The 17,075-nt window shown below is 40.5% G+C and overlaps 1 protein-coding gene across 3 annotated transcripts in view; it reads right to left on the bottom strand.

The window, feature by feature from the left end:
- Positions 1–17,075, bottom strand: part of LOC124595671 (intraflagellar transport protein 80 homolog) — a 435,858-nt gene that overhangs the window by 298,874 nt on the left and 119,909 nt on the right. For all 3 annotated transcript variants that reach the window (XM_047134522.1, XM_047134521.1, XM_047134523.1), the window contains exon 6: positions 5,910–6,047. In XM_047134522.1, coding sequence (XP_046990478.1) covers positions 5,910–6,047 — 138 coding nt within the window. The remainder of the gene's footprint in view (positions 1–5,909; positions 6,048–17,075) is intronic.

Here is a 17,075-nt window from a genome sequence, read left to right as displayed (position 1 = left end):
TACTTACATTTCACTCACTGCAATGTGTGAACTGAAATGAACCAGATGCAAAGTTTATGCAATGCATTTTTACCTCTGCAAACTCTCTAAAATTACATGTACTTCTTCACTTCATTTGATGGAACACAGTAAGTATGACTGATAATGAAATGAAATCCAATTCCTTATTGATTGAAGATATTAGGCTGTAAGAAGGGCAAAAATCAAATTTTTTCACCTAATAATTTTCGAAAAATTGGATGATAAGTATTTCATATCAGCTGGAATGCCATCTCCCAGCACATGCAGTAGTACTTGACGAGCGATACAGCCGTAACAAACACTGCCTCAGCTTGAAAAGCAAAGGGCTCATCTATAGCTGTAAACTGCTTAACTGAAATTCATGAAGTAAGTTACAGTCGTAACATGCCCTGCTCATAAATTTATTTATTGCATTGGCTCTAACTCTCTACACCTGAGAACTGACTACAATGAGGACTGGTAATTCTGTTATGCATTTAGTTTAATCATAAATTCATTTTATAAGTAGGATAAGGACTCATGGCTTAACCATGCTCTTTGGACTTGGAGTAATGATCAGTCACTGTTACCAGTTTAATGTTTTGTACATCATCAAGAAGTCACTTGTTTGTGTGCTGTGTCTCTAGCAGTCTTGTAAAAATAATTCCTAAAAGATGGATGAGAGAAGGATTTCAGCATTGGAAATAAGTAGAATTGACATGGTACTCTTCGTGGAGAAGAAGGAAATGAAAAGAAAGACTAGGAGTGTCGGAGCCAACGAAGGAAAGGTGACAGACACCAAAGATAGATACCCATCCCACTCCCCACCCTAGGGACCCCTTACTGGGAGGAGTCTTACCAATGGGCCGAAAGATGATTTGCCAGTTCTACTGAATCATCACCACTGGCTTCATCACCGATGGTCCTGAAAATCGGTTTTAATACTCTGCTATTGCCAGTCATGGATAGTGTAGCAACACAAATAGGAACTGCCATTCACTTAACTAACCCACTTAACCAACTACACATTTAAGGAAACTATGGCTTATCAACAATACGTGTACCTCTTCCTTGCTCTATCCTGGATCAAGTAAGACAGGTAAGTAGCTAGATTTACTACATAATTCCGTATCAGTTCAACCTTAAAGCTCAGCCTGTCACAAATGGTATAAACAGCCCTACTACAACTCTCTTACCAAACCAAGTTCCTGTTAACGAAAATAAAAGTCTACAAAATTCTGCAAAATGTACAAACCTGCCTACTATGCCTACATTAGGTATAACAGAAGATTCATTACAGCATGTATAGAAATCTAATATTTTTAACCTTTACAGCACTGCCACCAAACCAGAAGAGTTGCACACTTAGAGCAACTAACAACTTTCATTGCCTTGCATGCTGTAATTATCCACTTACTCCTCCCTGTCTGATGAACAGCACTCAGAACTCAAACACTTGCATACTTACCATTTATTTATTAAATATGTATACACAATAGACAACACAGCTCAGGGAGGTTCATCTACTCTGCAACCTTTGAATAACCCTCCAAATAAATGGCATCCTTCTCCTACAGGAACTATCAAGTATGCCTCCTTCCACAAAATGATAATCCCTATTCACCCATCTATGTTCACAGCAACAGTGCCCATTCATTCTCATTTTGGTGTGGATCATACTGTCACTGGTAGACCTACAGTAATAATTACACAAATTTATATATGAAGGTTCAATATATCTAAAAACAAAGATGATGTGACTTAATGAAAGTGCTGTCAGGTCGACAGACACACAAACAAACACAAACGTACACACAAAATTCAAGCTTTCGCAACAAACTGTTGCCTCATCAGGAAAGAGGGGAGGAGAGGGAAAGACGAAAGGATGTGGGTTTTAAGGGAGAGGGTAAGGAGTCATTCCAATCCCGGGAGCGGAAAGACTTACCTTAGGGGGGAAAAAAGGAAAAAAGGACGGGTATACACTCGCACACACACACATATCCATCCACACATATACAGACACAAGCAGACGTATTTAAAGACAAAGAGTTTGGGCAAAGATGTCAGTCGAGGCAGAAGTGCAGAGGCAAAGATGTTGTTGAATGACAGGTGAGGTACGAGTGGCGGCAACTTGAAATTAGCGGAGATTGAGGCCTGGTGGATAACGGGAAGAGAGGATATATTGAAGAGCAAGTTCCCATCTCCGGAGTTCGGATAGGTTGGTGTTAGTGGGAAGTATCCAGATAACCCGGACGGTGTAACACTGTGCCAAGATGTGCTGACCATGCACCAAGGCATGTTTAGCCACAGGGTGATCCTCATTACCAACAAACACTGTCATTTCCCTATGAAATCCCCAAACCACCTTCCCTACCCTCTGGCTCCTACCCTATGAAATCCCCAAACCACCTTCCCTACCCTCTGGCTCCTACCCTTGTAACTGCCCCCGGTGTAAAACCTGTCCCATGCACCCTCCCACCACCACCTACTCCAGTCCTGTAACCCGGAAGGTGTACACGATCAAAGGCAGAGCCACGTGTGAAAGCACCCACGTGATCTACCAACTGACCTGCCTACACTGTGACGCATTCTATGTGGGAATGACCAGCAACAAACTGTCCATTCGCATGAATGGACACAGGCAGACAGTGTTTGTTGGTAATGAGGATCACCCTGTGGCTAAACATGCCTTGGTGCATGGCCAGCACATCTTGGCACAGTGTTACACCGTCCGGGTTATCTGGATACTTCCCACTAACACCAACCTATCCGAACTCCGGAGATGGGAACTTGCTCTTCAATATATCCTCTCTTCCCGTTATCCACCAGGCCTCAATCTCCGCTAATTTCAAGTTGCCACCACTCGTACCTCACCTGTCATTCAACAACATCTTTGCCTCTGCACTTCTGCCTCGACTGACATCTCTGCCCAAACTCTTTGTCTTTAAATACGTCTGCTTGTGTCTGTATATGTGTGGATGGATATGTGTGTGTGTGCGAGTGTATACCCGTCCTTTTTTCCTTTTTTCCCCCCTAAGGTAAGTCTTTCCGCTCCCGGGATTGGAATGACTCCTTACCCTCTCCCTTAAAACCTACATCCTTTCGTCTTTCCCTCTCCTTCCCTCTTTCCTGATGAGGCAACAGTTTGTTGCGAAAGCTTGAATTTTGTGTGTACGTTTGTGTTTGTTTGTGTGTCTGTCGACCTGCCAGCACTTTCATTTGGTAAGTCACATCATCTTTGTTTTTAGATATATTTTTCCTACGTGGAATGTTTCCCTTTATTATAACCATATCATTTATATGAAGGTTCAGTTACATTTAATATTATATACCACTGTACTCTCCTCCCCTTTTCCTGTATATTTTGAAGGACTCACCCTTACTGTATTTAGAAACCATATCTGGTCACTGAGATTCCACATCTGCTTTCTCTTAAGTATGTTCCTCTATGTTCAACTCAATGTGACTTAAGCTTATTTTTCTTCATTACAAAAGTGTTTTGGTAATGTGACTTTGGGTGCACCTATGTAGCTCTCTCCTGATCCTATCTGGACATTGGTACATCAGACAGTTAATATACATATATTATTATCTTCCCTTTCCTTTCTCCATTCAACATGCATTGCTAATAGCCAGCATTAGTATCATGCACATTTACCATCTGCTTATGCCAATATACTTTTCAGCCATTATGCACATGATGTTAGCAAAAAAATGAACTAGAAATATTCCCTTATGTAATCTCTACTATACATTAGAAAATCTAGAGTGTTGGTGTTCATTATTTATGCTTATTATTTTGAATATGTTATGAACAAGTAACACAAAAATCATAGCCCCATGTCCTGCAATTGCAACTGAGTAGTTAATTCTTTAATCTTGGTCACAGTTGACATTGCATTTGTATTTTCTGTCTGTTAAAACCACCTGTTAGAGAGAGGCAGTAATGACTATAAGGTTACACAACATTACTTTGCTTTTTGCCATTCGAGCAATTTAGTAATGTATATGACATTTCTCACATGCTTTAGTAACTTAGCATAACTCTAGACAGTATTTATAGTAAATATGATAGTTATGGTGTTTATTATTTTGTGCAGTTAATGCGAGAGTGGCACAAATGGCTTGGTTGCTTCATCTTTTTTAATTTATACCATTGTTGTTGTTGTTGTTGTGGTCTTCAGTTCAGAGGCTGGTTTGATGCAGCTCTCCGTGCTACTCTATCCTGTGCAAGGTTCTTCATCTCACAGTACCTAGGGCAACCTACATTCTTCTGAATCTGTTTAGTGTATTCATCTCTTGGTCTCCCTCTATGATTTTTACCATCCACGCTGCCCTCCAATACTAGATTGGTGATCCCTTGATGCCTCAGAATATGCTCTACCAACCGATCCCTTCTTCTGGTCAAGTTGTGCCACAAATTTCTCTTCTCTCCAATTCTATTCAATGCCTCCTCATTAGTTATGTGATCTACCCATCTAATCTTCAGCATTCTTCTGTAGCACCACATTTCGAGAGCTTCTATTCTCTTCTTGTCTCAACTATTTATCGTCCATGCTTCACTTCCATACATGGCTACACTGCATACAAATACCTTCAGAAATGACTTCCTTACACTTAAATGTATGCTCAATGTTAACAAATTTCTCTTCTTCAGAAATGCTTTCCTTGCTATTGCCAGTCTACATTTTATATCCTCTCTACTTTGACCATCATCAGTTATTTTGCTCCCCAAATAGCAAAACTCCTTTACTACTTTAAGTGTCTCATTTCCTAACCTAATTCCTGCAGCATCGCCAGATTTAATTCGACTACATTCCATTATTCTCATTTTGCTTTTGTTGATGTTCATCTTATATCCTCCTTTCAAGACATGGTCCAAGCCATTCAGCTGCTCTTCCAGGTCCTTTGCAGTCTCTGACAGAATTACAATGTCATCGGCGAACCTCAAAGTTTTTATTTCTTCTCCATGGATTTACCCAAGAGGACGCTATTATCATTTAATATAGTGTTGCTTTCTCTAATTTATTTTAGAAATGTAGCCTGTGTTGTATCTTCAAAAATTATGGGGTCCTGGCCTAGAGTAGTATGTCTAGGTTTTGAAAGAAACTGCATGGCAGCGACTGAACATTACAGCATATGACAAAAATGACTATTTTTTATGTCTTGTATGTTCAGATGATGATGAGAAAATGTCTAAGAGTGAGACTGCATAGTCCTTTTTTATTAGCGAAGTGATCACTCTTGGCTCTTCATGTACAGGGTAGAATAAAATAGTAAACAGAGGGAGAGACTGACTGTTATATGGGAAGTTCTTCCAAAGCATGACTTCTTCTTTGCTGTAACTGTATCTGTGCTGAAAATGTGAAAGTGCTTACCTATGTTTTCAACTTTCTATTAAATTATTAGAAAGCACTTCTTCTCATACAAAATTACATTGATCCATCAGTTACAATACACAAATGCTTCATACAATGCTTCCATGACTTTTGAGTGTACTGTTGGATCTAACTGTCAAAAGTTCACGATACTTTGTGCAGTCTTCCAAAGCGAATCCAGTGAAAAACGAGATGAAATCAGAGCTGACAATAATGTTGGACTCCTGCAGTATTAGCTCTTTCAGCCAACAGGTGAAATCACCTGAGTTCCTTGTGTGATATACACACTTGCCGACATAATGGCCCAACATACCATGAGCCCACAGCAGACATTTCACTCCATCTGTGCCACCTGATGGTGGTGGAATGGCTATCTGCTGAAATATTGTAGACTTTTGATGATCAGATCTGTAATTACTCTTGAGAACCATGGAAGCAGCATATATGCCACACATACAGGGTGTTACAAAAAGGTACGGGCAAACTTTCAGGAAACATTCCTCACACACAAAGAAAGAAAATATGACTTACTCCACATTTGTCACACAGTCTCAGGGTATTGAAAGAACCAACAGCAAATAAGTCTCCTTCAGGTGTCCACGAAACAGATGTAATTGGGTAGTCGTGAACTGAACTGCAGTACAGCTGTCTTCCATATGTGTCCCACACCTGCAATAATGTTTTCCGATAAAACACTATAATGACTTAATTGCAATAGATATCAAATATTGCAAAAAACACAGCAACAAATGCCTTAAACTACTCCACATATGTGACTCTTGAAGTTCCTAGCATAATGAGTATTCCATGAGGTGTAAACTTAGTGCCACACAGCAGCAATTTGCTGTGGAAAAGTCAACTGAGGGTGACTGCTAGGTTGTTAGCTGAAATATCGTTGCAAGACACCATGATCATCAGGCTGCAATCCTGAAGCTTCGTGGAAGACTCCACATATACTCATTAACATGAATTTAATTAAAAACATATCCTGTATCTGAGATGCAGGAACTGCACAGATGGGTCTCAGTAAGTGCTCAGTATAAAATGTTGAGAAAGGCTTGGAATTATCAGATGGAATAGCTGGTACCTACATTATTACGTCCCAGCCAATGTAACATATAGTGGCAAAAGTGTTAGCCAGTCACTGTTACACAGCCTTCAATCATTGAAGAGGAGCAAATAGGGGTCTTCTCTGCAGAAGGAGGGCAACTCCACTCAGCTGGAAACACTGACAGTGTGTGGTTCTAGAAGGCAGAGAAAAAAAGACTGATAATAAGGTTAGAGCACAGCAGGGGATGTCAAATTGAGCAAAATTTGACAGACAGACATAGGTCAGAAATGCATCATTGTGGAGCTATGGAAATTAAATGAAAGACAATGTACGACAATTATGAGGAAGTGTATGCATTTAACTGAAGTGTCCCAGCTCTACTGATTAATTAATAATTTTAAGAATAATAATTATGAAGGAAATTTTCTGGCACTGCATAAGAGGTGGAACAATAGTGAGTTTGCCCGGGAATGTGTGTCTCAGCTAAATTACGCACAGCGACACAGACTCCACAAAGAGCAGGTGAAATAAAAAAATACTAAGTGACACTGGCTTCATACCATAAGAATTAACATATTTCACAATACTAGCGAACTAAACAGAAATTCACATCCTATCTCTACCATGGATGGGAAGAGACAGACAGTACAAGATCAATGAAACATCCAATAGGAGTTTCTACAAAACATAAGAAAATTAATGATCTTAATTTTTTCTTACTGCCTCCACAGCTTGATTGCTGTGGACGTACTGAATTTCAATCTTTGCTGTAAACTAGGGCTTAGGCAAATTAATGGATAAAAATTAACACAGTAAACTAAAACATATACACATAAACCAGCATAAGTCCCAATACACAGCTAATTCCTGCTATCTATCAAATTGAATTACTAATTAAAATATCTGAAGATAATCATTTCAGTTGAACAGTCATACGTTGAATTCCTGTTCATGAAAAGTTATGTTAGACGTGAATTTTTCATGATGTTGACTGGGTAAAGCTTGGTTAGCAAATAAGCTATGCTAAAAGTATCAAAATGCCATTTATTTTTTAAGATAATAAGCTGTACTGCACAAACAGCACTGTAGTAAAATATTCAACAAGTGGTACTGGAAGGTGCAATGTTATTAATAATGGCATCTAATTGCTACATATTTCAATTTATGTTAATGAACAGAGAACATGAATGAATTTTTATTGCGAGTGTGAACCACTGCAATGCTGGAAAAAAAAACATAACTTAAATTTTACTCATTTGCCTTGAATAATCTTCTACTTTCAAAGTTGGGATCTCTTGGGCATGGTAGCAATGTTAAACCTTTTCTATTGCAATATTCCAAGCAAACCAATGAGTGATGTCCAGTTTGTGAGCTGATGCTCTGATATTGGTTGAAGGCATTATCACATTGGACTAACTATTCAAGATTCTACAGTCCTCAATTTTCTTTGCAATCCAGTATTGGCCATTTTGAGTGCTAATATGCTCGTTTCTCTCAAATAATGGTAAGCAGTTCTAAAGGTGTTGACTGCTGGTAGCCTTCTGTTGGGAAATGTTAAGCATACCATCTCCTTGCAACCTTAGCACTTCATCCCACTGCTCCACAAGCAATGTGAATGTTGGGTAGGACATTGTTTACATACCTGTTCATGGTGTATCTGGAACAGTACAGCCTGCAGTGACCCGTACAGTGGAACAAACCACCACAGCATAAGATAACAGAGCTCAGATGGGATAAAACACTCTGTTAGACTACCCAACATGTTCACTTATCAGAGAAACTTCTGGGTACTCAGTTAATTGGAAAATTTGGATTTGGTTCAAATGGCTCTGAGCACTATGGGACTCAACTTCTGAGGTCATTAGTCCCCTAGAACTTAGAACTAGTTAAACCTAACTAACCTAAGGACATCACAAACATCCATGCCCGAGGCAGGATTCGAACCTGCGACCGTAGCGGTCTTGCGGTTCCAGACTGCAGCGCCTTTAACCGCACGGCCACTTCGGCCGGTGGAAAATTTGGATTTATCTGACATTTCCTACCATAATCTGTTCTTATTATTAAATCTGAGTGCGAGGTCACAAAAGGCCAATGATGTTTACAGCATTTAACGCCCAATGTATTGCCTAACATGCAACCACAATATTGGCTAATAATCAACAGAGTGTGGGACTGGAGATATCCAATGGTGAGCACAGCATGGAGATATGACTGGAGCTGAGCTGCTTAGTCGACAAGTAACTTACAACACTGCTAGTGGTGATGGAGCAAAGCAGAGCAATGTCAACAATAAACAAAGCAAACACTGTACTATATATACAACAACAGTTGCCGAAACTGGCACTTTGTCAGAAAGCAACCCTAGGAATTTTGTAGAGTGGGAAAGAAGTGCCAGACAAAATATTAGCACTTCTGCAAGATGAATCAGTGGTATAGGTGTTGCCATACACGCTTGACTGTGCAGACAATGTACATGAGAAGTACAAAGATGACAATATGTGCTAAACAGCGAAAGTGATGTTGAAACAGGTGTTGAGGCTAGCAGTTCACCATCCATGTCAGACAATCCCATCTCCAATGAAATGTAGTAAAGGACAATCATTGTTCAAGAAGTGGGTGGGGTACTAAACATAATTACATACATGGAAGATCATCCACAGTATACTAAAAAACTAGTTATGAACGGATTAAAAAGAAATCCACAGCAATATGGTCATGTAGTGCATAAGAGGAACAATGAATATTCAAGATAGGATAAGGTGCACTTATTACAAAAACTGGTGCCTGCGCATTTCAGAGATGCTTGATACAATTTACAGGATGTGCGTGATAGTGGCCTACTACTTTGTGCACATCAAACTGTGCATGACATAGATTACAGTGATTTAAAGGGAAGCAGTGGATGGTCGCAAACTGCTACAGAACTGGAAGACGTAAGATAACACAATTTCAAACAAAGCGCCAACTTGATGATGTACAGCAAACTGCGGAATCAGTCCAAAAAATTGAGCATGAGATAAACAAACTTACCCCAGCATTCAGTAAAAAATTTGTTTTCAACTCTGACCAATCAGGATTTGAAGAGGAAATTCATATGATAGGAACTCTGGAAATCAGAGGCACCAAGAGAGTTGTATCAAAATCAACTAACATCAATGCCTTAATGCATTCGTATACAGTCATGCTGACTGTTAATCTGGATGGTAAATTCGCTGAAAAGTTTTTTATTGTGGTGCAAGATGTTGGAGTTGCTTTGCGCCCTATATATCTTTCATGTGTGCATAATCCTGCAAGGGCAGCAAAGAATATATACATTATAGCATGCAAGCATGAGAAAATGGGCATAAGAGGACTACAGCTATGGTATGAGTACTGCTTTTGGCCAATAGCTCGTCAAAGTAATTTGCTTCTGCATGATTCCTGGTCAGCAAATAATATCATACTCATTTAGAGCAAACTATCCCTCCTGAAAGGTATGTGACATTGCAATTCATACCACCTGGAACCACTGGACAAATTCAGCCTCTGAATGTTTGTTTCTTCCGTGCCTATAAAACACACCATCGCACCATCTACAGCTACACCTCATAGGATAGCCAGTTTCATGATAAGTTCCATAACAGACTGTTTTGCATTTGATTGCATGCCATCACATTCCATCAGTTCTCATTTACCCTGTTACTGACCAACATGAATCTATATGCATTTTTTAAGAGTGGATACCTTGCTGAATGTCCTGCATGGTCTGTAACTCCCAAAGTTCAATCTTGATTGTGCAAAACTTTGTGATCACTGTGGTGCAAATTAATGGTTTGTTTTGAACATTTCCTGAATGTTGACAGTTTCCATCTGGAGAAGTGTAATTTAGTTACACCCCACAGAAGGTTGATCTGTGCACCTCACGGACACCCATTTTGTCACCCTCCTGATGAACATGGTTAGTCATTAGCAGCTAATATTTTCCCTGTCATAATTGTTAACACAACAGTTTCAAATGACCCTTACTAAATATTTAACTTATGACCTTGCACTCAACAGCTTGTAAAACTTACGGATTGTTTACCTCTGTTTATGAAACCGACTGTCTTGTCTTTCAAAGATATTTCCTCATTACTCTGTCCCTGTTATAGTGAGAATAGCCATATCACTGTGCACAGGCAAGAATTCCACAGTCTACACAAGAAATCATTGTTGTCAGACCAGGCTAGAGTTAGTGGCCTACAAGGCTTAAGCCACAGATGCCATTTTAAGTGTTCTAATGCTCAGTGTCAATGTTCCTATGAGGATTCTGTTATATGTAATCCATTACTCACAGAGGAGTCCATTCGGACATTTTACATTTACAGGTGCTCAAAGTGTTGCAATCAGCAGACAAACAATTCAAATATTTATCTGAGGCAGCAGAAATTTCATCTTTATCACACAAGCCCACCCAGTCTGAAAATCCATAGCCTCAGCATTGTCCACCAAAATTTTTCATGTGGTCTAAAACATCTAAGTGTCATGTTCATACATAGTACAGGCAACGCTGTCACACCCAACACTATTGTCACAATTTTTCAGACAACATGGTTAAAACCACTTCCAGCACACAAACACATTATTCACATTCTGTCACAAGTGGGCCCATGTGGCTACAATGGCACACCACTCCATTGTGACCAATACAAATAAACAGTGTTATGACGATGCTGCACCAACAAAATCATATCCTGCAACAATCTCACATTATCATATCCTGCAACAATCTCACATTATACAGTGCATCCAATAAATAGAGATACAATTTTATGTCCATAAGGGAGCAACAGCATCTCTTATAGTCACAGCTACATACTGGAATTTGGGATCTACATCACTATCAAGTACCCAAGGTCATTCTGTCATTTATAACAACCAACATATCCAGTCACAGAACAGTTCACTGCTGATATTGTGTATAAGTTCATTACTATTCCCATATCAAAAATATCATCAAACTTGCTGCCTTCATTATTTTTAGGTTTGTGACAAAGGATTCAGTCAGTATCATCGCTGATAAGATTGCTTTCCAGGTATTAAAGTCAGTAGACTTAGATGAAGTACCAATGTGTGTACTGAAACAATGCTTATGGATTATACAAGGCCACTTAACAAATATAATAAATTAATCCTTCACATCAGGGACATTTCCAGAGCAGTTAAAACAGGCAAGAGTTGTACCTTTGCTTAAGAAAGGAAATGCAGAAGACATAGAAAATTACCGGTCCATTTCCCTGCTGTCAGCATTCTCAAAAATAATAGAAGCAATAATGAAAGACAGATTAATGAATTACCTGAATAAATACAATCTTTTAAGCGAATCACAGTTTGGTTTCCGAAGTGGCAAAAATACGGAGTCAGCCATAGTAGAATTCACAAAAGTTGTACTTGATGCTCTTGACAAAGATGAGTATGTCACAGGCATATTTGTGGATCTTTCAAAGGCATCTGATACAGTCGACCAAAAGGATCTATTAAATAAATTAGAAGCATTAGGGATAAGAGGGGTAGCTAACAACTGGTTTCGATCATACCTAACAGATAGGGTACAAACAGTAGAGATAACACATACTTCAAATAGATCTAAACATTTAGTAAAACACTTATCAGAACCACAATATATTAATATAGGGGATCCGCAAGGTAGTGTATTAGGACCAATACTGTTCCTGCTATACATCAATGACTTTCCCAGTAGTGTTACCTCTTCGCTGATGACAGCAATATTACAGTCACTGAGAAAACAAGAGAACTCCTTGCCAAGAAAGTAAATGAAACTCTCAAGGAAGTTTATGATTGGTCAATAAGTAATAAAGTGACACTGAACATAAAGAAAACTAATGCCATGAATTTCAATTTGAAGAGGAAAAATGACAATGTTAAATTAAATGTAGATGGCACCTCTATAGACTGTGTAACAAATGCCAAATTCCTGGGAATAAATATTTATTCTCAGTTGAAGTGGTGTGAACACACAAAGGTACTTGCAAACAGAATGTCATCAGCATGTTAAGCCCTTACAAGGGAACCTCCCCATCGCACCTCCCTCAGATTTAGTTATAAGTTGGCACAGTGGATAGGCCTTAAAAAACTGAACACAGATCAATCGAGAAAACAGGAAGAAGTTGTGTGGAACTATGAAAAAAATAAGCAAAATATATAAACTGAGTAATCCATGCGTAAGATGGCAACATCAAGGGCAATGTGAGCTCAGGAGCGCCGTGGTCCATGGTTAGCGTGAGCAGCTGCCGAACGAGAGGTCCTTGGTTCAAGTCTTCACTTGAGTGAAAAGTTTACTTTCTTTATTTTCACAAATTTATTATCTGTCCGTTCGTTCATTGATGTCTCTGTTCACTGTAGTAAGTTTAATGTCTGCGTTTTGTGACCGCACCACAAAACCATGCGATTAGTAGACGAAAGGACTTGCCTCTTCAAAGGGAACTGAAAACATTTGATCGCAAGGTCATAGGTCAACCGATTCCTCCACAGGGAAACACATCTGATATATTCTATACGACACTGGTGACGGCATGTGCGTCACACGACAGGAATATGTTGTCGACCCACCTAACTTGTACACTTGGCGAATGGGTAAAAAGATTCTTCTACCTTGCCCGATTTAGGTTTTCATGTGGATGTGATAATCACTCCCAAAGAAGTGTTTAGGTGTAGCGTCCCCATACTACGGCACAGTTACCTCGCATCAGACGGACGAACGGACGGACAGATAATAATTGTCTGAAAATAAAAAATTAAACTTTTTCATGGGAGGGAAGACTTGAACCAAGGACCTCTCATTCTGCAGCTGCTCACGCTAACCATGAGACCACAGTGCTCCTGAGCTCACACTGTCCTTGATGTTGCCTATCTTGCGCATGGACTACTCAGTTTTTATATTTTGCTTATTTTTTTCATAGTCTCACACAACTTCTTCCTGTTTTCTCGATTGATCTGTGTTCAGTTTTGCAAGGCCTATCCACTGTGCCAACTTATAACTAAATCTGAGGGGGGTGCGATGGGGAGGTTCCCTTGTTAGAATCCTATCATCAGTGTGTAACATGCAGTGTCTTTTAGTTACATATTATTCATATGTACACTCAATTCTTAGCTATGAAATTCTTTTTTTGGGGAACAAATGCACAAAATATGAACACAATTTTCAAACTCCAGAAAAGACCCATAAGAATAATAACCAAAAATACTAGTCAAGCTCATTGTAAGGATCTGTTCAGAACACTGGGGATTTTAACTGCTCCATGTGAATACATTTACCAGTCAGTTGTACACATCAAAAACCACATTGGTAATTACTGCACAAACAGCTCTGACCATGACCATGCAACAAGAGATAGACTCAACTGACATTTACCAAGGAAAAATAAACATAGAACTCAAAACAGCATTTTCTACCAAGGAATAAAACTGTACAATAAATTACCAAAAGAGGTTAAAGATATTGCCAAAACACACTTATTTAAAAAGGCAGCTAAAAAGTACCTGTTATGCAGTACATTTTATGCACTGAAGGATTACTTAGCTAAAACAGAGTAGGGGTTTGATAAAGAATGTAATACTAATAAATAATAATAATAAGAATGATTATAAAATATCAAACATTCCACATAACACCTTCACTTTATGTTTTTTTTCCTTCTTTTTTTTCCTTTCTAGAAATACTTACCCCCAAGCTATGCACAGCACAATACTAACATCTCTTCCTCTTTCTGAGCTCAACATCCCACTCATCATGGAGGGATGCTGGCTCAGTTTTTCAGGATAGCAAATGGGAAGTTGCGGTACAGAAAATGGCCCAGAGATCACCAGTGTGTGTGTGTGTGTGTGTGTGTGTGTGTGTGTGTGTGTGTGTGTGTACTGACTGAAGTGCTATGAAACAATGCGTGTATAGTGTGTGCAGTGACTGATAGTGACATATGAGTGAACAATGTGGCATTACACTATATAATAAATTATTTGTAAAAAAAAAAAAAAAAAAAAAAAAAAGTATTGTATACCAGGAGTAAATCTAATGATTGTCTCTAACTAGAAGTCTGTAAATATATGTGTATACGAAGTAGTTTATTTTAAATTGATCTAAATTTGTAAATATAATAGAGGGAAACATTCCATGCAGGAAAAATATATTTAAAAACAAAGATGACGATGGGTCGGTCACTTTGCCACGAAGAAAAATGATCCTAATCCTACTCCTAATGATCCAACTCCCCAAGCCACTATCCAAATTGAACCCTGCCTGGAACAGTTCCGCCCTCCGTCACAGCGGGACCCACCTCCTCTTCCTCAAAATCACCCTCTCCAAACCTTCCAGGAATTTCTGACTTCCAGCCTTGCTTCTCAATCCTTCTTAAAAAACCTTAATCCTACTCCCAACATCACCACTGCTGAAGCGCAAGCTATCCGTGATCTGAAGGCTGACCGATCCATCGTCATTCTTCCGGCGGACAAGGGTTCCACGACCGTGGTACTTGATCGTCGGGAGTATGTGGCTGAGGGACTGCGTCAGCTTTCAGACAACACCACATACAAAGTTTGCCAAGGTAATCCCATTCCTGATGTCCAGGCGGAGCTTCAAGGAATCCTCAGAACCTTAGGCTCCCTACAAAACCTTTCACCTGACTCCATCAACCTCCTGACCCCACCGACACCCCGCACCCCTACCTTCTACCTTCTTCCTAAAATTCACAAACCCAATCATCCCGGCCGCCCCATTGTAGCTGGTTACCAAGCCCCCACAGAACGTATCTCTGCCTACATAGATCAACACCTTCAACCCATTACATGCAGTCTCCCATCCTTCATCAAAGACACCAACCACTTTCTCGAACGCCTGGAATCCTTACCCAGTCTATTACCCCCGGAAACCATCCTTGTAACCATTGATGCCACTTCCTTATACACAAATATTCCGCACGTCCAGGGCCTTGCTGCGATGGAGCACTTCCTTTCACGCCGATCACCTGCCACCCTACCTAAAACCTCTTTCCTCATTACCTTAGCTAGCTTCATCCTGACCCACAACTTCTTCACTTTTGAAGGCCAGACATACCAACAATTAAAGGGAACAGCAATGGGTACCAGGATGGCCCCCTCGTACGCCAACCTATTCATGGGTCGCTTAGAGGAAGCCTTCTTGGTTACCCAGGCCTGCCAACCCAAAGTTTGGTACAGATTTATTGATGACATCTTCATGATCTGGACTCACAGTGAAGAAGAACTCCAGAATTTCCTCTCCAACCTCAACTCCTTTGGTTCCATCAGATTCACCTGGTCCTACTCCAAATCCCATGCCACTTTCCTTGACGTTGACCTCCATCTGTCCAATGGCCAGCTTCACACGTCTGTCCATGTCAAACCCACCAACAAGCAACAGTACCTCCATTATGACAGCTGCCACCCATTCCACATCAAACGGTCCCTTCCCTACAGCCTAGGTCTTCGTGGCAAACGAATCTGCTCCAGTCCGGAATCCCTGAACCATTACACCAACAACCTGAAAACAGCTTTCACATCCCGCAACTACCCTCCCGACCTGGTACAGAAGCAAATAACCAGAGCCACTTCCTCATCCCCTCAAACCCAGAACCTCCCACAGAAGAACCACAAAAGTGCCCCACTTGTGACAGGATACTTTCCGGGACTGGATCAGACTCTGAATGTGGCTCTCCAGCAGGGATACGACTTCCTCAAATCCTGCCCTGAAATGAGATCCATCCTTCATGAAACCCTCCCCACTCCACCAAGAGTGTCTTTCCGCCATCCACCTAACCTTCGTAACATCTTAGTTCATCCCTATGAAATCCCCAAACCACCTTTCTTATCCTCTGGCTCCTATCCTTGTAACCGCCCCCGGTGTAAAACCTGTCCAATGCACCCTCCCACCACCACCTACTCCAGTCCTGTAACCCGGAAGGTGTACACAATCAAAGGCAGAGCCACGTGTGAAAGCCCCCACGTGATTTACCAACTGACCTGCCTACACTGTGAAGCTTTCTATGTGGGAATGACCAGCAAAAAACTGTCCATTCGCATGAATGGACACAGGCAGTCAGTGTTTGTTGGTAATGAGGATCACCCTGTGGCTAAACATGCCTTGGTGCACGGCCAGCACATCTTGGCACAGTGTTACACCGTCCGGGTTATCTGAATACTTCCCACTAACACCAACCTGTCAGAACTCCGGAGATGGGAACTTGCCCTTCAGTATATCCTCTCTTCTCGTTATCCGCCAGGCCTCAACCTCCGCTAATTTCAAGTTGCCGCCGCTCATACCTCACCTGTCTTTCAACAACATCTTTGCCTTTGTACTTCCGCCTCGACTGACATCTCTGCCCAAACTCTTTGCCTTTACAAATGTCTGCTTGTGTATGTGTATGTGTGGATGGATATGTGTGTGTGTGCGAGTATATACCTGTCCTTATTTCCCCCTAAGGTATGTCTTTCCGCTCCCGGGATTGGAATGACTCCTTATCCTCTCCCTTAAAACCCACATCCTTTCATCTTTCCCTCTCCTTCCCTCTTTCCCGACGAAGCAACCACTGGTTGCGAAAGCTTGAATTTTGTGTGTATGTATGTGTTTGTTTGTGTATCTATCGACCTACCAGCGCTTA

The sequence above is a fragment of the Schistocerca americana genome, chromosome 2 (assembly GCF_021461395.2).
Source record: "Schistocerca americana isolate TAMUIC-IGC-003095 chromosome 2, iqSchAmer2.1, whole genome shotgun sequence".
NCBI classification, from domain to species: Eukaryota; Metazoa; Arthropoda; class Insecta; order Orthoptera; family Acrididae; genus Schistocerca; species Schistocerca americana.
This window is presented reverse-complemented; position numbering and strand designations above follow the sequence as displayed.